The 22,177-nt window shown below is 33.4% G+C and overlaps 1 protein-coding gene across 1 annotated transcript; it reads left to right on the forward strand.

Moving 5' to 3' along the window:
• Nucleotides 1-8,228: 8,228 nt before the first annotated feature.
• Nucleotides 8,229-21,957, forward strand: LOC123670330 (probable cytochrome P450 4s3). Its single transcript, XM_045603831.1, has 10 exons — nt 8,229-8,445; nt 12,511-12,620; nt 16,185-16,278; nt 17,402-17,587; nt 18,355-18,424; nt 19,030-19,156; nt 19,490-19,702; nt 20,324-20,567; nt 21,073-21,240; nt 21,785-21,957. Exons 1-10 carry the CDS (start codon nt 8,283-8,285, stop codon nt 21,946-21,948), a joined length of 1,539 nt encoding a protein of 512 aa, XP_045459787.1. The 5' UTR covers nt 8,229-8,282; the 3' UTR covers nt 21,949-21,957.
• Nucleotides 21,958-22,177: the final 220 nt, after the last annotated feature.

Here is a 22,177-nt window from a genome sequence, read left to right on the forward strand (position 1 = left end):
TAGCTGCCCAGTGAAACGTGGATATAACTATGTTTGCTGATGACACTGTACTACTTTTTCACGGTAGCAATTGGGACACTGTATACACTAAAGCTGAAAATGGCCTTGCTATAGTCACAGCCTGGCTGGAGGAAAGCTTGCTGTCCTTGAATATTTCAAAGACGAATTATATATGCTTCAGCAAGTCAGCATCGGATAAACTGTTACCTAATTCTGGACTTAAAATACATACGCACTCTTGTAACCGCATCGTTGACAACTGTAACTGTGGCTGTGGAAAACTTAATAGAGTTGATTCCGTGAAGTACTTAGGTGTAGTAGTCGATGAACGGCTTAATTGGAACTTACATATTACTACTTTAACTACTAGGATCAGAAAGCTTATGTACATCTTCAAAAATTTACGTTCAATATGTGAAGAGAGGCTCCTAATTCAAGTCTATCGAGCACTCTGCGAGTGCCTTGTGAGATATTGCATCTGTGCATGGGGAGGCGCTGGTAAGACAAATATAATGCTTGCAGAAAAGGCCCAACGCGCGGTCCTAAAAGTAATACTCTCTTTACCTTATAGGCATCCCACAGTTGCGGTGTATAAACAAGCTGATGTACTGACTGTAAGACAAATATACATATATGAAGTTGTTAAAAGATACCATAAGAAGTGTGTACCTTATTTACCTATAATGAACAAAAGGATAAAAAGATGTCCGGTAAATCCTACTAAAACAGCGTTTGGACGAAAACATTACAATCACCATGTTCCAACTCTTTATAATAAAATTAACACAATTTTCAACATCAGAACACTTAATAACTATATATTAAAGGAAAAATTACTTGCCTGGTTAAAATGCTTAGATTACAACGCTACAGAAAATCTTTTAATAACAGTTAAATAATAACTATTGACTGACGTGATATACACTGACATATATACAGACACAAACACATACACACACAAACACACACACACACACAAACACACACACACACACAAACACACACACACACACAAACACACACACACACATACACATGGTAATAAATAGTGATCAACTAAACACACATGGCACATGTTTTCCATCTAAATGTTAATTATAGTTTAAAGTTATTAATGTTAATGTTAGCTAGTTTTGATTTTTTTCGTACCATTGAATTGATAATAATTAGTTTTTAAGGGCATAATTTGTTATTACATATATTAAAGGGGAGGATACTGGCGTCTGCAACACAGTGCAAACTAGTGCAGGAGTCAGGGTAATCTGTATTGTATAATTTATGATTGTGTCCAATAAAGATTATTATTATTATTATTATTACTTAGTATATAATATACAGTTATCAGGACAGTCTAGCTAGTCTAAGGACTCCATTTCTACACAGTGGAGCAATCGTAAGTAGTAGGAAGTAGTTAATTAAAATAAAAAAAAAAAAAAAAAAAAGCCTTTTGTTTCTTGCTTTTTTCATATAACAATCTTAATACCAATGTGCATTCAAAATTATTCACAAATACAAAAAACGATTTTTAAAAAAAAGTAAAAAAAAATAGTAAAAAAAGTAAACAATAAAAAAATAAGAAAATATCCGTTAAGTACCTAAACACAAATTGATATGGTTAAATAAATAGTAAATTTAGAATAAAAATATTAGTATGTATTGTTTTAGTTTATTAGATCATAGTATTTCATTTAAACAGTAGTAATTTTCTTGGCAAGAACCCTCTCAATGAAAGGTAAAGGCCTCCTCCAGAGATGACCAGTACTCTCTATTCTCTGCCGTTCGCAACCATTAAGTACCTGCTACTTTTATGATGTCATCTACCCAGCGTGCGTATGGTCTTCCTCTTCTCTGTCCTTGTGGACCTACCCATGTTGTTGTCTTTTTAGTCCAGCGATTATCGCTAAGTCTCGCAACATGTCCAGCCCATCGCCATTTAAGCTTTTTTGAATAGCTGAGAGCGTCTATGGCTCTAGTTTTTTGTCTTATATCAGTGTGGCGGATCTTTTGAATTTTTCTAATTTTCAAAATGCTTCTCTCCATACTCCTTTGGCAGGATGTAATTTTATTTTTTGTTTTTCTGGTGAACATCCAAGTTTTTTTTTTTTTTTTTTTATAAATAAAGTTATGTCCACAGGCTTAAAGTGCCCATGCTTTTGTTATTCCGATTTTTAGTTTTATTACTGATCGTTTACTTGTTACACTACTGCAGCTTACATTAAGAGACCTAATTATTCTGTCTTAGTATCCCTAATGAAGACGTGAGTCCACCGACCAAAATTATGCTAAACTTAATTGATATCTTACATGCAAAAAGACATAGAATTATATTGCGCCTTACTTTAATTATTGTTGTCACTATTATAATAATTATTATTATCTATGTTTATATATACACTTACTTGCTATCTATAATATATGTACACTTATTGTCTAGTTAACGTATATGTACACTTATGGCCTACTTGGCCTACATACAATATACACTTAACCTATGTTATTATTAGTATTTTTTTTTTAACTTACTCCTAAGTTTTTTCCTTACATTAATTTACAATTTGTTCCTACAAATAAGGTGTGCTACAATTTTAACATTTCGAGCACACCCTCAATGACGGCGGCATCCCTGTGGTGAATCGCCATCCTGAGGCTGTGCTCGAGGATGTCTTTTTCAGAAGTTTCCGCTGCCTTCGCCACAAAGCGACCAATTGCGTCGTCACGGTCGTCGGTGTAATAGACACAGGTGTTGGTGTGCCTAGTCACCGCGACTACAGCGTGCGAGACGCTGTCGTGAATCTTGAGCCTCCTTGTCTTCGTCTGGAGGACAACGACATCCTCATAGGTCTGGCCCTGCGCCTCATGGATGGTTAAGACGCGCGATCCCTCACCGGACCCGTATCCCTGGTCAGTCAGCAATCTTTTCTCCTCTTGCGTAAAGACCAGGTACAAGGTCCGGTCCCTTCCTACAGGAATGTGCGCGCCCGAATTTCCAAGTTTGGCAAGCATATGTTAATGAGGGGAGTAGGCAGGTGTTCATGACTTTAGTTTTCATCCGTATCGTCATATCGCTTTTGAGTATTTCTTTGAGACTCCAGAACTTCTTCCACGTGATATTGATTCTTCTCTCCACTTCCAGTTCGTGATTTTTTTGGTTGAATGAGACTTGCTTTCCCAGATAGATGTAAGCATCAACATATGTTAAAGGTGAATTTTCGAGATATATAGGTCTTTTAGTATGGTTCGTCATGATGTTAGTTTTTGTTAGGTTGATTATTAAGCCTACTTTACGACTTTTTTCGTTTAGAGTGTTTATCATTACTTGCAGTTGATTTGTACTTTCTGATAGAAGGACTATGCCGTCGGCAAATCTCAAGTGATTTAAGTAACATCCATTTATATTTATGCCAAATTTTTCCCAGTTTAGTTCGTTAATGATGGCCTCTACCACCGCTATGAAGATAGTTGGCGAGAGTGGGTCCTCCTGCCGTACACCTCTACTTATTTGTATGGGTGGTCCTGTAGTTTCCAGCTTCACTCTGCTAGTACTGCTTTCATAGATATTTTTTAGGACTTTGATGTAGTCTAGGGGCACTTCTTGAGAGAGTAATGTTTCCCATATTGATGAGAGGAGCAGAGAGTCAAATGCTTTTTGGTAGTCAATAAAGAGAATGTAGAGTGGTTTCTTGAACTCTTGGTATTTTTCAATCAACATTTCTAGCGAGTGTATGTGATCCACTGTTGAAAAACCTCTTCTAAAGCCCGCCTGTTCAATAGGTTGGTATTTCTCTGTGCTTTCTTTTATTTTTTTCTCTATTATTGAGGAAAATAGTTTATATAGTGAAGGTAGTAAGCTTATTGGTCTGTAATTGCTTATGTCATTTGGGTTTCCTTTTTTATAGAGCAAGATGATTTCAGATTCTGACCATTGACGAGGAGTGTGCGAGTTGTTCAGTATCAGATTGAAAAGTACAGTTAGTGGTTTTACTAGATACGCACATCCAGCCTTTATGACTCCATTTGTGATCCGGTCAGGGCCTGGACTTTTCTCCAATTTTAGTGATTTAATTCCTTTGATCACTTTGGATTCGTCTATGACTGCTCTCGCCTCTACTCTATTTATATTCGGTAATTCATATGGATGTTGATTTGGTGCGCTATATAGTTTCTTATAAAATTTTGTTGCTATTTTCAATATTTCTGTTCTATTTTGGGTATTTTTCGTTTTTTCTTTAAACTCTTCAATCCATAGTTTATGTGTTCTCAGTTCCTTGTATGCTTTCTTGTCACTATTTGTTGTATTGAGATGTTTTTCGATTGTTCTTGTACGGTGCGCCTTATAGTCTAGATGGATACGTTTACTTATGAGTTTGTAAAGTGCTTTTAGTTCGTTTTTCATGGCTCTTGATTTCGGTTTTATCTTTTGTAGTTCTTGGCGTCTACAGATTAATAGCCTTTGTGCGTGTTGAAAGTGCTTGTTTTTCCCTGGATTTGTACTGCATGAAACCTCGTGAGTTCTTTTCAGGCCGGTGTCTATTGCGTTAGTTATGTCATCATAGCGCTTCTGAACGGTGTCCTCGTCTCTCCAGCTCTCTAGTAGGTTTGTTTAGCAGGAGTTCAGCGATCTTTTGTATGTTTGCGTTTCTTCTTCGTTCTTTAATTGGAATCTTAGGCATTGGCCGAACTTACTACGACTTTTTGTTCTGGGAAGAATGTTTAATGCTGCTCTCACTGGTCTATGATCCGAAGGGTAGGTAATGTTTAAAACCTGTATATTGTATATGTTTCTGTGTAAGTTTGTTAGAATGTAATCTATTTCGTTCTTTATTATACCGTTAGGTGATCTCCAAGTCCATCTTTGTTTGTTATTTTTTTTTTGAAAAAGGTGTTCATAATAGCCAAGTTGTTCTCGTGCGCAAAGTCAATAAGTCTATTTCCTCTACAGTTTCTATCTCCATAGCCGTATTTACCTGTGGCAATTTCATTGGGATTAGTTTGTCCTATTTTGGCGTTAAAATCTCCCATGACTATAACATTATTTTCTGAGAGTTGTAAAGCTTTGTTGACTGTACTGTAGAAAAATTCCAATTCCTCGTCGCTCGACTCCTCCGTTGGAGCGTAAACTTGAATAATACTTAATTCTAAGCCATTGATATTCATCCTTAACAGTGCTACTCTTTCTGATAATCCTGTGAAACTTGTGATAAATCTTTTCAAATATTTTTTTACGATAAAACCTACTCCATATAATCCAGGCGTTTCTCCAATGTAGTAAAGAATAAACTCATCGTGTTCCTCAATAGAGTTTCCAAGTTTTCTTATTTCCGAGAGACCAATAATATCAAAGTTTATATTTTTCAAGCACTCTGTCAATTCTAATAATCGTGAGTATGTCGACAAAGTTCTAACATTATATGTTGCTATAAGGGTATTTTGATGACTAGTTTGTGCACAATTTGCTTCAATTTTCTCTGGAGGGTTTTGGTCGTGATCTTCCACGGTGACCAGCCGGCTTGGAAGATGTATTATGTTCTTTATTTGTTTATTTCGTGTGTTTTTCGTGTGAGAGAGTAGTCGCTATAATTTAATGTTGTTGCCTTGTTCGTTTGGTAAGTTTTCAGGATTTTTATTAGTTAAAAAACCGAGTATTCCTGGTTTGAGAACTCCTTCTGACAAACTTGACGATCTCTGTAGCCCTGTTTGAGTTTTGTTCTTCTTGTTAACTTGTGTCCTTTGTTTTGTTCGTGAAGGATTATGATCATCCGGTGATGTTGGTAGAGTTCTTTTCTTTGTATCTGATACTTCTGCGTTTTTGTGGCGTATTATCAATTTATCATACCTGATGGTGGCGTAGTTTCCTTTCTCTCTTTCTAATTTTACTTATTCTTGTAATTCCATTCTTTTTTTCTAAAATGTGCCGTGGGAAGTCTTCTTTTATATAATAAGCGGTATCTTCTAATAGTTTTCTCTGTTTAATTTTTTTTATTTTTGTACCCAGTGTAGTAAATGTTACAGTAATCGGCCGAGGCTTTACTCCTTTTTTCCCTATCCTCCTAGCTTCTTGTATGTCTCTTCTCTCCAGTCCTATTGATAAATAGTGATTTAAGAAATTCATAATGTTATTTTCTAAATTCTCATAAGATGTTTCTGTCTCCGCCAAGCCAAATATTACTATGTTCCTCTTTCTTGACTGTTTTTCCAGGAAGTACAATCTTTTCTCTTGGTTTTCCAACTTTTCATTAAGTTAATCATGTTTTTCCTCAATTATTTTAAATTTTTCTTCTAGTGTGAGATTTATGTTTTGCTAACTTGTTTTGTAACATTTACGGCTGATTGGACGATAGTCGTTTTTTGTTCATCTAGTTCTTTTTGTATTTTTTGGAGCATTTTCATAACTTCTTCCATGGTTAGAATGGTACTGTTTTGCGATTTACAAAAATAGTCGTTTATTTTGGTACTTATGCTGCCCTCTGTTGGTAGGGTTAGATACTAGCGGCGGAACAGGTATGGCGAGCTAAGCGATTTTCAGTGAATCCTCTAGGTGGCGCTGTTTCCTTGATCGATATTGAAATATTTTCTGATATTTTTGCAGTTATATATTATATTATTCTTTAGGTCTATTTATTCACTTTAATGATGTATATTGTCACTTTTGCACTTTTTATAATTTTTTGTAGAATATTGAATGTTGCGAACAAATTTTTGTGCGGAGAAAAGTCACTGGTAGTCTAGTAATGACGTTTTTTCACTTCACTTTATTGCATGTATTTAGATGGATATTCACTAATTTGGTCTTTTGTCCACATTATATATTAATATTCATTTATTTATAATTCCACTGCACTTAGATTTTATATTGAATAGCACTGTTTATATTTTATAATCCACAATAAACACGGAGCTCGTATATATCGTGACTCAACGGCGTCTACCCTCCAGTAGTTAATTAATAGAGGTTAATAAATAAAATTTAATTATTAATAATAATTAATGAATAATATAAAAATAAATAAAAATAATTGATATTTAAAATAAAAACAAAAATAAATAATACATTGGAAAAAAATAAACGGAAATAAATATAATAATAATTATGTTAAGTAACATATTTATAATATCAATTCGCTGTTTTTTTTTTTGTTAAGCAATTTTTTCAAGAATATACATTCGTGTTTTTTAAAAGGACCGGATCGTACCGGCTGATCAGGATGAGATGAGATTTTCTGATCTGGACCCGATCAGGAAATCTCATCTCATCCTGATCAGGTCCAGACCAATCATCTGCGTTACATGCCTTATCTAGTCCTGGTCAGGTATGCCTGGTCCGGTCCTTCTAAGGAAGACGAAACAATTTCCTTCCTCTTCCTTTTCTGGAAGTAGGTTAAAATGACTAAATGTTCTTTGTGTATTAAACTAACAATTTTTTGGTATTATGTGTGCAAAAAAAAATATTTCGGTTTGCTTTATGAAACTTATTGCTAATAAGCTGGCATACTGTTGGGAAGGTGGCAACAGTACACTACAATCTAATGCGATAATACAAGCTTTTCTTGGATATTGTTTTGTCCTCATAACATCAATTAACGTTAACGTCACAACTAGTCTAAAGACAATTTGACTGAGCTACTTTTTTTTAAGTGTAAGCTTATGTTAACGAAAGCTGTTAAATATAATAATATTAATAAAAAAACTTTATTTTACACCAAACAAGAAACAAAATAAACAAGAAATATTAATAATGATTAGTATAAAAATGTACAAAAGGCGACCTTATCGCTAAAAAGCAATCTCTTCCAGGCAACCTTAAGGCAATGGAGATGATATATTGAAGGTGTAGGAGTACAGTTTCATCTTATAGAAAATATTAGGTATACATAAATATAATTACTGGTAGTATTTCGTATCTAGCGATTCTAAAATGTTATAAAAAGACTAAATGAAAAACTTTTTGAAGTCCGTTTTTAGCCTAAGTTTTCGATTTATTGTTTGCAAAAGTTTTAATTCTTCATTTATATGTTAACAATGCACAGAAACTAATTAAGAAAGACACTAGTTTTTTTTTTTAAGTTAGGTTAAGTTAGGTCAAATTTAAAAAGGCGACCGCAAGTGTGGATTTGTGAGTCGCTTGAAGTCGCTTGGTTTATTCACGCCCCTCCAGTTCTGTCTGACGGTGTTCGTGACCAAACAAGAATTATAATATTTTATAGCAAAATATATGCACTCAAACCAGTTTGTGTTAAGTGTTCTAGTAGTCAGCTGATGCACTTGTAATTCAAAAATATTCAAATATGTTTGTCATAATATTATTATTGTGTCTTACAGTTTTTATGATATTTTTACGCAATTATATGCGAAAACGTAGCTATCGCTGGAAAAAATTATCAGAATTCCCCGGCGATAGACCTTTACCAATATTTGGAAATATGTTGCAACTTGGATTCTATGCCGACGGTATGTTTTAATTTTTTTATAAATTGATTAGTGAAAAATAGTTTAGGGGGCGTCCATAAATTACGTTAGGTGTTTGTTAAATTTTCTGTCTGTCCCTCCCCCCTGGTGAGATGTCGTGAGATTTTATTTAACCCTTCCTCCATCCCCCAATCTCACATGAGATTTTGCAAAATGTGGGTTTCTTACGTAAACGTTGGATTGTTATAAAAGAAAAATTTGCTTCGTGCTTTTATTTACGACTAGTTAAGACTAGCAATCAATATTGCTGAGAGGTTAATTATAAGTGTAATAAAAATTTAACAATAGAATATTTAAATCGTAACTACTGTGATTAAAAAAAGAATATCTAGTCTCATTCAGTCCATGGAGAATCATGCGCCGTCTCAAGAGAGACTATTGGAACCAACATATTATCCATATCATTTTTTGTAAAATCATCTGCTCCTTCAACTTCTGATCTAGCCACTCTAAGCCGTTGTCATAAAACAAATATGGTGGTTTGACAGTCAGTAGATGTATAACGTCGAAGTATGAATGAAATTATTTTCCTTTGAACGAATTAGTGAATGATCTTTATCCTATTACGATAACGCTTAAGATCAAATCTTAAGCATGTACAATCTGGATTAAATGGACCAAAATAGTATTTTTTTTTTGTTGCAATCAGAAAAAAAATGGTAATATAAATTGTATTTATATTGCATATGGATTTTATTAAGTGTAAATAACGTCGTTATAACGTACTCTGACCATACTGTATCTGAATATTGTAATCTTCATATTGTTTCTTTTTTACATTTTACCTTTTTTCGATAAAATTGTCGTTGTTATTTTTTTTATGCGAAGATATTTTGAAACTTTGTTGCAAGTCATTCTGTAGTCGATAATGAAACTTGTTCTTGAATCTGTGTCTAGGCCGCGCATCGTGAATTTGAATGATACTTTTTTTAATTATTTATTTTTTATAGAGGGTTCACAGGTTGAACATGTCACCCTCATTTTTACACACTGAAACTTATACACGACGCTTAAGGCATAGTTCTATAATTTTATGTAGTTGTTTTGCTTTTTCGCTAAGTGGAAAAGTAAGAATAGTGCTATGGACGCCTATGTTATTAATAATAATATTGTCTTCTATATAGTACAACTCTCTCTCGACTTCAATGCGGCCACATTTCGTCAAACATGTTCTATTCTTTCGCACTCCGTGCAAATGGGTCGCTATTTCGAATTTGACAAAGCTTCCAAAATAGCAAAATATTCAGCGTAGGTACATTTCAGAAGCTATACAATTAATTTTGAAATTTAGCAAAAGAGTCTCATCAAAAGTAGTTCAGGAGATATATACATACTGCTGATCTATATATCTAACAAGTTCATACAGAGAACTGTACTATTTAGAATCGTTTAGTCATACAATATTTGATAAACGGAAACTAGTAGAAGTTTTTTCTTAAGAACTCAAAGACAATGATCATTTAAGGATGATAGGATTTTCTTTAAGCCCAAACTATCGAAAGAATTTACCTAATTTGAACAAACATTCTCCTGCCAAATAATATCTGCGTACGCGTAAAGGCTGCAACTTGAGTTCACATTAAATCACATAAATGGTTGTAGTTCTTAATAACTGTGAATGCTCGCAAACGAAAAAAAAAAAGGATTTAAGTTGCTCAGACTGGTAATATAACGTAGGTAAATAAAATAACAGTCAAGGAAATACGCATTTTTAGAGATAATTAAAAAAGAACTCGTCAGATTTTAAACAAATTTAAATGGGGCCATATGACAATCACCAGCTTCTGATATTCAGTAAAAAGTAATAACAACTGCGGTCAACGAGAAAATAGTCACGTAAATACGCATTATTAGAAGATAATTCAGAGAGTACTTGTCATATCTCAATTAAATTTTAATGAGATTACATGACAAGTACCACTTTTTGGTTAAAAAAAGGATTATCGAAATCGGTCCACCCTGTGAAAAATTAGTTAAAAAAACATTCGAATTGAGAACCTCCTCCTTTTTTGAAGTTGGTTAAAAAGCCACCAATTACTTTCAAACATTGGCTTTGAATTCTGTCTAATTTATTCAGATGTACCTTAGCACTATTGTCATAAAGGAAATTTCCATAGTTCATTCTAAACCTTATCATAGAAATATATAAGCGCCTCTAATGTTTTGGGTTGACCCCACAATCTGGTCTCGCCAAATTTTTAATACGATAATTCATGTTACATATTTGTCCCGATTGGTAAAATTAAACTTGACACAAATTGAATTAGCAAAACGAGCTAAGATACTAACTAGGTACTGTTTAATCTTCAAGAAAGTCGTCATTTTAGATTATGTTGGGACCAGTAATGGAGGACTAACGTGCACTCAGTTGTAACTCATTAACGCAAAATACGATTTAATTTACTTTTTTTTATTACGTTTTTATTTTAATGATTATCTCGTAAATGTTTCAAGGTCTTTGTTTTAATATTTTAATAATTACAAAAAGAGTATGTATACTTTATTTTATTAACACAATACAAGAAAATTAAAGTATAATATTGTAGTAATAGATACAATTGTGTGAGCGGCATGGCGTCATTCATTACAAAAAATTGAGACCAAAAAAAAACGTAATTAACGTCGGATGTTACCTGTAACACAAAAATTAAATTTCTTATACATAGTCTGGCCATAAATACTGTTACAATTAAAAATAGACAAAATATTACATTTGAATTTGAAATCTGTCATTTTTATATGATTGTTTATTGTGTTTTCTCATTTCCGCGCCAAGATATTTTAGAATATTTTTGGATATTAAAATGTAGTGGGGTGATAAAGATAACCGAATCATACAACAATTTTTAAAACTCTCCATACGCTTGGTATTATGAGTCAAATATTTGTGTAGCGGGCTATTTGATAAGTACAATGAAACCTCCTCATTCTCCCCCTCCCCCTCCTCCTCGTAATAGTGGGGTTGCTGGCCGGTGAAGCCCTACTAACACGTGGGGTTTTTGGTCAGTAAGAGTCTGACATATGCACTCCGGTAACCCCGCGCCGGAGGGTTTCCACGATGGATTTTCCCCGCGAAAAAAATAGAACCTATAGCCTATAAGAGACTCACAGGTCATTTCTTAACTGATAATTTAAAAGAGAATAGGGTGTTAAAATCAAAAAACTACTTAAGCGGTACGCAAAGGGAGGTCACAGAAAATTATTATTTATGGATGAGAAAATGTTTACATTTGTGCATTATTTTAACAAACAAAATGACCGTATTGATGCTCAAAGCTCCAAGGAAACTTCACAATTAGTCAACAGAGTACAACGTGGGCATTATCTGACTTCAGTAATGGTTTGGTAGGGTGTTAGCTATGAAGAAGTGTTCCATTCTTGAGAAGGTAGTTATCGAGGCCGCGGAACGAGACTCGGCAGCGGTGGGGGCCTGTGAGGAACACGACATGACAACGGAGTCGGGAATACATATGTTCGCATTTTCACGTTGTGGTCGCATATCTGAAACATATTCTGCATATCTCTATTTATCTAGTATACAGATTTGCAGCTATAATACTTACTGCTTTGAATTAGGATATAGGTACGGCGTATGCTAAGTGAAGTTACATATAGCATATTTGATACTGAATTAATGTTGTTTACAGTTGTAAACTATCGTAGTAACTAACGGATCCATTGTTTTCATTCAAATTCTAAGTCAGACTATCGATCGTTTAATTTGTTAACAAATGCGTAACAATAACATAATTAAAGTTGTTCGCGAACCATATTTAAGTGAAAAATATTCAAAAGCATTCCAAGACCAAGCGAGAATAATGATATTTAATGTTAATTTACAATATTGAAAACAAATAGATTTATGTTTAAAGAATTATTTTAATTGCAAATCTTTCAGTTTGAACTTACTTTTCTACATAAACATACAACTATTTAATATTTATTCCACGAAAACTATATATTACTTTTTTAATTAATAAATATATGTCGCATTTTATTTGATATATTATTTTTTACACGAACCTAAAAGAATGGAATTTTTTTCAGAGTCCGCACACAAACTATTGGCGCTGTGGGAAAAACATGGAAAACAGAATTTTCGCTTCTCTGTTGGCTCCGATCATTGGATTCTGTTGACCGAACCTGATGACATTGGGGTAAGATATAGTTTCTTTATGTCATGTAAATGTCAAAATTTGTATAAATATTCAATACTTATCCAGATCAATACCTGAGGGATATATCCGCCATCCCGCAGTTGAGCAGCGTGGTGAATTAAGCTACAATTCTTCTCGTATATGGAGAAAGAGGCTATTCCCAGCTGTGGGATGTAACAGGCTGAATTGTGATGTTGAAACATTGTATCAAAGCCTTTTACCCACAAAAATTAAGCTTTTAGCAAGTGGATGAGTTAACTTGTGTGAAATTTGCTGAACGATTATTACGATACACAATATCTTACTGTACTGTATGTGTATCTTACGCACGTATGAAAATTTTCATAGCAATAGAAATTGAACTAGACTTGGTTGATAAAGTTTATATAAATACTAGCTGACTCCGCAAACGTTGTTTTTCCATATATGTTAGTAGCCCCCTTAATCCCCCCACCCTTATTACTTAGGGGTATGAAAAATAAATGCTGGCCGATTCTCTGACCTACCGATATACATAAAAATTTCATAAAAATCGGTCCAGCCGTTTCGAAGGAGTGTTGTAACTAATATTGTGTGGCACGAGAATTTTATATTTAAGTTTTACATAAGAATAACGTTCACAACTTCAATTATAAGATGCTTGTAATGCTTTGTAACAATATTAGGTAGTATTGAAATAAATTGACAAAAGTTTTGTCAATTTAAATACTTTATACATTTTCTTTTTGAAAGAGACTATCGGCTAATTCCGACTCCGTTGAGCGTTATGTTCCAAAATCCCACACCCCCATACCTTTCTTATTTTCTAGTGGACAGAATGTATACAATATAGTAGTATTTGTATGTACAGTAAACAACATATATACCCTCTAGCTGAGACCCAATTTTTGTGAGCCAATTTTTAGCCGACTTCCAAAAATGGAGGAGGTTTTCAATTCGACTATATTTTTTATATGTATCTCAGAACTTTTGACTGGGTCGACCGACTTCGGTGATTCTTTTAACTCGAAAGGTGTTGTATGTCATGTTGTCCCATTTAAATTTTATATAGCTCAATAATACAAGCAGTATTGTGTTCCTGTTGGTGAGTAAGGTGACCAGAGCTCCTGGGGGGATTGGGGATAGGGTCGGCAACGCGCTTGCGATGCTTCTGGTGTTGTAGGTATCTATAAGCTACGGTAATCGCTTAGCATCAGGTGAGTCGTACGCTTGTTTGCCGACCTAGTGACATAAAAAAAAATATAGCTTTGAGAAGTACTTTTCGAGTTATATCTAATAATGCGTATTTACTTTAAGACTATATAGAGAGAATTGAAACTTGTGAGCTTATGGTGATTCGTTCAGCATTGAGGTAACTAATGTTAAAATAAACGACGATTCCGATTATTGTTAGTTATATTACGTGATAGTATAAACAAAACAATTATTACTGATCATAACATTCGACTTGTACGAGGATAATCAAACACCATAGTGCCCTAATATCGGTAATTTTTAGAACCTAACTTGTTTGTTGTAGTCACTTCATTTCAGCCTATCGCAGTCCACTGCTGGACGTAGGTCTACCCAAATTCGCGCCAAAAATGACGTGAAATCATGTGTTTTGCCCATAGTCACCATGCTGGGCAGACGGGTTGGTGACCGCAGGGCTGGCTTTGTCGCACCGACGACGCTGCTGCCCATGTTTTTGTAGTATCTATTATTTGTATGTAATGTTACGAAAATTATTTAAAACTTATTAAGTTATAATGTTTTATAACTTGGTTCAATAAAATAGTTTTGTAGTTGGTAGATTTTTAAATGTTATTTTAGCTAATTACACTTTTATAAACGAAAATAAATTAACAGTGTACATATCTACATTATAAAATAATACTTGTTTCGAAAAACATTCAGTTCTAAAAACCTATATTGTTTTTGTCATGTATCGTGCAAAATAATACAAATTACTTGATAATAATTGTAGATAATTTATTCAAGCCTCAAACCAATTTTCTTCTTATCTGTCAATGTCCATATATATTACTTTTTTAAATAATTTATATTTATTACCGACTTAACACTTCTCCCTCTTTATTTATAATATTACTACTTAACAATAATTTTGCTAAGGCATTACACCATAATAATACAAACCCAACATAAATTATCATCATTATCATTTCAGCCTATCAAAGTCCACCGCTGGACATAGGCCTCCACAAGTTCGCGCCAAAAATGGCGTGAACTCATGTGTTCTATCCATAGTCACCACGCTGTGCAGGCGGGTTGGTGACCGCAGGGCTGGCTTTGTCGCACCGAAGAAGCTGCTGCCCGTCTTCAGCTTGTGTATTTCAAAGCCAGCAGTTGGATGGTTATTCCGCCATCGGTCAGCTTATTAAGTTTCAAGGTGGTAGTGGAACTGTGTTATCCCTTAGTCGCCTCTCACGACATCCACGGGATGAGAGGGGATGGCTACAATTTATACTGCCATAGCCACACAGCGACATAACATAAATTAAAATAATATACAAACCAAACATAAAAAATAGATTCACTTTTCAAAAAGTTTTTTTAAGCCTACAAAGTCGAATCGGTCGAGTCCTAGTTGGTGTTTTTGGTGATAAAGGAACCTTAACAGGCGAGGAAAATTTCCAGTCCGATGAGGCTGGCACTGGAAGCATATCGGTCAACTCGTGCCCGCCACGCTGCGGCTGCACCGCTCCCGCCGACGGCCCCGGGCCCTCTACCAATGCCGGTAGTGCTTGCGAAACGTTCCCCTACCCTTGAGAATTTGTTACTGATTCATTATTTTTACAAGGAACCGTTTCTACTGGTTGACGATGATAATGATGATCGTTTCCGCAACTTATCAATATGTCTATGAACTGTTTCTCCGTTCTGACCTATAACTCTATAATCGCTTGAACCTAGATTCTCACTCACTCGCCCGGGCAACCAACAACCAACCCGACTTCCACGGACCCCACGGTCGCTACTCCACACTTTCTCTGACAACACATGTATTTCTGACGTAGATAACTGAACCGACTAGATGTAAGACCACGAGTCATCCTCCGCAAATAGCCTCTGCCGAATGACTTTGCTCCTAAGACCACATACTAATTGATCACGTAGATTATCCTCTAAACAGTTTTCAAACTTACAGTGACGTACCAACCTCTTCAGTTCGGCTAACGCTTACCGAAACCGTTAACCGGTAACGCTTGACCGAAATAGACAGCGGCGGCGCGGCGGTGGTAAATGATTTTTCATTATCGCTGACGCCGCCAGATATTCCATCTCAGCTGGTATTTTGGGGCTTGATAAATTTGCTAATAGTTCATATCCCTCGTCTCCCATGACCGCTATTAAAGTAGGTAATTATAGTCCGCTTTTGATGTTATTTTCCTTAAAATATATTTCCAGGCGTTCTATGTATAATGAAAATGTCCTCGTCACATCAAATTCCACAACTATTCCGACAGACATTTTTAACACTCGTAGATATAATAAAGACTCGCCTCTGTAATGTATCGTGAATTTTAGACTGATAATATAAAAGTAAAAAAAAATGTTTTACAGAATATCCTTAATCATCCAACCGAAATTTCAAAGCCTTCGAACAGAAATGCGGCAATGAGACCATTCTTCGGAAACTCCGTATCGACTTCAGAAGGTAATTAATTCATTTATGTCATAGTGGTTTCGTATTATAATTATTAATCCCGCTTTATAAAGCTGTATACTAAAGCGATTTGTTACTAAAGTGGAAATATCGTAAAAATTTGTCATAAGTTTTATAATACTTATAATATTAAAATATATGTATCAACATAAACTGTATCGTTCTTTATTTAACTAGGTACTTATTGATGATCTATTTTATACGTTTAAATCAAATATAATAATCAAGCATAAAAATAAGAAACAAAGGAAGTCCTTGAAAACTTTATGTCAAACATTATGTCATACATAGGTAAATAATCTTGACTAAATTAATCGGTCTGGCTGCTAATTTCTTTTTTCTTAATACACCTTTATAAGAATACACTTTGGTGTTTTTTTTTAAAGTTTTATCTTCTTTTGGTAAGATTTTTAATTTTATATAAAACTAGATTTGTCCCGCGGTTTCACCCACGTTAATTTAAGAAAAAGGGGTAATAAAATATTAAATAGCCTATAGCCTCCTTCGATAAATGAACCATCTAACAATCAAAAAAATTTCGAATCGGACCAGGTAGTTCTTGAGATTAGCACGCTCAAATAAACAAACAGACAAAGTCTTCAGTCAAAGTCTTCTTTATAATATTAATATAGATAGTTTGACAAAGGGTCAATATAGTTACAGTATTGATTTTTATTTCTTACAATCTCGAACAAAATTATTATTGGATTTTTTTAAAATGATATCGAAGTTAATGGAAATGTAAGAAACAAAAGAAATCTTATCAAAATTCAATTATTTCAGCCAGTAACAGTTGATAAATTTTACAAATCTGGGCAAAAGCCTTCTGATTAGTGATTAACTCGTTTAGCTACTTTCTTTACAACTTGAAGTTTCCTCTCTCCATTTGTATTTTACCATTTAGCACAAATCAAACCTCTGGGCTAGATCTGAAATTTTAGTTTAGGTCTACGTATTTTATTTACTGAGCTATCAAAAAAAAAAAAAAAAAAAAAAAAAAAAAAAAAAAAAAAAAAAAAAAAAAAAAAAAAAAAAAAAAAATACAAAGTAAAGCAGTCAATTTTTTTTTAAATTATGTAATGAAGTTGAAGTTTTTACAATTAATGCGCTTCAGGTGAGAGATGGAAGTCAGTACGGAAACTAATGACCACAAGTTTCCAATTTAAGACTTTAGAACAAAAAATCAACGATGTCAATAAACACTGCGAGTTGCTATTTGAAATCTTTGATTCGTATCAAGACAAGGAGACTGTGGATTTGTACCGCTATCTGAGGCCATATATGTTTGACGTTGTATGCGGTAAGGCAACAAATTACAAATTGACAAATTATGAATGTATTTATTATCCGACTGCTCTAGAAAAAAAAAAATCAGAATATGTTTTGTTTATTTCTTTTACACGCATTGCAATATAATTTTTTATAGACACTAAAGTTCAAAAGGTCTTGACGTGACAAATGCATTCGAGTGTTTGACTCATGTTTAGTTTAGACAAAATAGCTACATATGTACTAGTCGGACACATAAATTAATGTATTACAATGTATTATTAAAATCAAATGTCTTATCAAAATCTATATCTGGCACATGAATAATTGCAAATGTAAATTGAAAATCGAAACATGACTAAAACCACACACTTGATTTTTAATAACCTAATCTAATATATATATATATATATACATATATTGTATTGTTTATCTTTTTTAATGATGAAATAATTAGTAAAATTATAACGATATCTATTAAATATTCAATTTCCTAGTCTGACCGCACGCATTAGTTCCTAAAGGATATTTTTTTAAAGAAATTATATACTACCTATAATCCTGCAGCAAATACATGTATATATTTCATACAATTTAAAAAATATAAGCCAATTCAATATGTTTTGTGTGTTTGGACCGTATACAATGGATTGAAACTGTAGGAAAATCATTGGAATTTGCAATAAACGGTGTATGGTGGACAAATAACTATGTTTTTAATGCAGTCGGGTATTAATTTTTTGTATTATTTTATTTTTAAATTCCATTTAATCGTACACATTTTTATTTTTATTTTAGCCTCTTTTATGGGTATCGAAAGTAACAAGTTAGCGAAGCTGGATGACGCTTACTTAAAGGCTAGTGCAAAGTACGTTTTCTTTTATCACGTCACAGTTAAATAATTCAATAAACTACAAGTATGGTGTCAATGAGAAAAAAATTATAAAAAAAACGAATTATGTGGTGTTATGGTACACCAGGTAGGAACGAAGTTCCTTACGGATAGTCGGTAGAAGCAACGCAATTTGAAAAAAAAAATGTTTAATTTTATATATATTTTCCAGTCTTGATTTTTTTTTTTTTTTGTTGATTGGTTTTTAATTAAGTACATAAAAGTATTTAGGAAATTTAGTATTTTAGAAAATAACAAATACCGTAAAAAAAATAAATCAAATAAAATAATAATAATTCAAAAAAACGTCGTAACGTATGTCTATTTATTTTTGTCGACAGTATAAAATTACATAAATTATTTTGAAAAAGTTTACTAGTAATATTTTAGTTTTACAAACGTCATATTATACAGTCGTGTGACTGATATTACGTCACTTCCGTTATATATTTTCCTTACGGTTTTAGTACCACTTTTTTTTTAGTTCGGTCGCCCAGCCAAATTTCAAGCCTGCCGTAAGGAACTTCGTTCCAATTAGCATAAAAATTTTAATTTAATACTTGTCGAATTGATATTTTCAGAGTTATTAAGATACTTACGTACAATTTTTTTTCTTATTGGAGAAATATCGAACTTCTCTTTAAATTAACACCCCATTATACTGAAATGACGGAAACTATAAAAACAATCAAACAAACAAGTACAGAAGTAAGTATTATGAACTAATTCTTTTACCCCTTTTACATAAATCATATCAGTTCTTAAACTTTCACGGTCAATATGAACATTTTTATTTTTACGGAACTCACTTCGATTGTCCTAGTGAAAGTTCCGATGTTTCGTAACGTTGCAGACGCCATGGTCAATGTGTCAGCCGCGTAATAAGTCACCTGAGAAGTAAACCACGAGTAAAATTCTTCGAAAGTCAAATCCAAATTAAAGCTTTACTATAGTTCTCTTAAAATATCTAAAATATATTTTAATTTTTTTGTATTGAATCATTTAACCATATTTTTTGTACATTAATTTATCTGTTTACAGATTATTGAAGCAAGAAGGGATATATTGCACAAAGCAATTGAAAAACCCCAAAGTAATAACATAAATGTTGGTACCGATGTTGAAAAATTAATTGAAAGTAAAGTAAATAATGGCCAATGCTTATTGGATAAGTTGTTATTGACCAAGTCGGCGGATGAGAAGTCTATTTCGGACGATATTATTAATGAGGAACTAACTTTTTTCTGTTTCACAGTATGTTTAGAACTTCTAACAGGAATGAACATTTTAAAACATGTTTAAAATTGTAATATTGCCAAATTTTAAGATAAGGATTATTTTTCGAATTTAAAAGTTCAAATATTTAATAATTTCGAAGAATATTTAACTATATGTTTTAATATCAAGATTCAGCCTGCAACGTCCCACTGTTGTGTGTACGCCTCTTTCTTCATGTAGGAGAAAGTTAATCCACCACGTTGCTACACTGCGGATTGGCGGATATATTCCCCACTATGACTAACGATTACTGTGTATGATAACAACTGGGACCGACAGCTTAACGTGCTCTCTAAGCACGGTGAGGACACCTACACGGACAGATATCCAGACCAGAAAGAAATATTTGCACAAATATAAATGTCCATCCCGAGCAGGAATAGAACCCGGAATAGCCGATGCGAATGCGAAATCTTAGATGTTTTAATATAGCCAGCTGTTATTTGTATGATTGGATATAAATGTGTTTATGATCATGTTAAATAAAATGCAAAAAACTTTTTCTTTCTAACAGCGCACATAAGCAGCCATGATGATTTAAAACTTAAAACATACATAACTAAATACCAAAAATAAAATCTTTTATTCCTTTTTCAGAGTCATTACACAACAGCAATGACAATTAGCCACACACTTTATTGTTTAGCAAAGTATCCAGAAATACAAGATCGAGTGTACGAAGAACAGCGATGTATTTTTTACAACAATTTACATAAAAATCTAACAAACAATGAACTTTACCAAATGAAATACCTGGAAGCTGTGATCAAAGAGAGTATCCGCGTCCTTCCAACGGTCACAAAAATTGGAAGGCAATTACATAATGATTTTACATTTAAAGGTAATTATTTTGTATATTTTACAGATACGCGCGGACTTATGCTTTATACCACTGATTGACAACTTTTTCTCGCAGCATATTTATAGCGTTTTCTTGGCACACGAAGAAAGATAAACTTATTCTACGTTTAAAAGTATTAAGCATACGCACAAAATAATATATGATTATATATATTAAGCTTTTTATTTTTTTATTTTGTTACTCTGCGAACTGAACGATATTTTTTTTTAATTCCACGCGGACGAAATCGCGGGTACCGCTGGTATGTGTTAAAAATCAACTTTACGTTTATTAAGAGATTCATTAGAAATTTGTATAGTATGAATTGTAAATTAAAAATTGGATTCGTCGAAAATCATTTTAATTTTCAGTGTACACACATATCTTAAATTAAGCGATTCAATTTAAAAATTTGTTATTAGTGGTGGTCATACATTTACGCGTATTCGCGTGTTATAAATTTGTAATACAAATATACCTAATGTAATTTATACGCATATTTCAGATGGTCGAGTAGCTCCAGCTGGCTCCTCGGTTATAGTTTTTTATGAAGCAGCTTTTAAGAATCCAAAAGTTTTTCCAGAACCAGAAAAATATATACCGGAACGATTTTTAAAACCTATAGATAAGTTTGCTTTTATACCCTTTAGCGCTGGTCGCAGAAGTTGCATAGGTAAATAATAATAACAATAAAATATTATTAATTAAAATAATATGACATCATTTTTATACTTAATAATTTTGTTTGCTAGCAAAGGAATAAAAACCGACTTCAATTACATCGACAAGTAATACAACGTATGTAGACGAAAACAATTAACAAATGTCGTCACTACGATTTTGGAGGGTTCCATTTGATTTTTCTGGGATTCCATCATCAGATCCTGGTTTACTTACCTGGTACCACACCATCCATGTACCATGGATATCTCTTTTCCAACAAAAAAAGAATTATCAAATAGGTTCATAAACGACGAAGTTATCCCCGAACATACGTACACACACACACACACACACACACACACACACACATATATATATATATATATATATATATATGCGGTCAAGTTGAGTAACCTCCTCCTTTTTTGAAGTTGGTTAAAAATATAACTCAATCAAAATAAATACACCAAATTTTACATAAAAATTTACACATACCTTTAACCGAACGTTCTTACGTATTTATGGCTTTCATTGATTATCATTTGTTTTTATAGGATACCAGTTTGCAATGGTTACCATGAAAGCGACTCTTTCTAACATTTTACGAAGATACGAAGTTCTTCCCGGCGAACCTGGTACTGAGCCACAATTTGTAGGTCGAATTATTACAGAATCAAAAAATGGTTTGAATGTTAGACTAATAAAAAGAATTTTATAAAACAGAAAAGTGATTTCATTAGAAGATGTTGGGACAAGTGCCCTGATCCCGTGGTGGTTAGGGATAAATGGGTACCTGAATTCTGGCACAATAGGCCTGCACTATGTCGTAGATATACGAAATGTAACTGGCTTTGAGAGAAAAGAGAAAGAAAATATGTGCTCGCAGCTGTCTCTCTCTCTCTCTCTCTCGCATCATTCGCCTCGCCCGATCACACTTTTCGTAACGC

The sequence above is a fragment of the Melitaea cinxia genome, chromosome 4, assembly GCF_905220565.1.
Source record: "Melitaea cinxia chromosome 4, ilMelCinx1.1, whole genome shotgun sequence".
Classification (NCBI taxonomy): domain Eukaryota; kingdom Metazoa; phylum Arthropoda; class Insecta; order Lepidoptera; family Nymphalidae; genus Melitaea; species Melitaea cinxia.

Coding starts and splice junctions, on each gene's coding strand:
- LOC123670330 (XM_045603831.1), top strand. CDS start 8,283: ATGTTTGTCATAATATTATTATTGTGTCTTACAGTTTTTATGATATTT. Junction 19,703..20,323: donor TAACTTTTTTCTGTTTCACA/GTATGTTTAGAA, acceptor TTCCTTTTTCAG/AGTCATTACACAACAGCAAT. Junction 21,241..21,784: donor TGGTCGCAGAAGTTGCATAG/GTAAATAATAAT, acceptor TTGTTTTTATAG/GATACCAGTTTGCAATGGTT.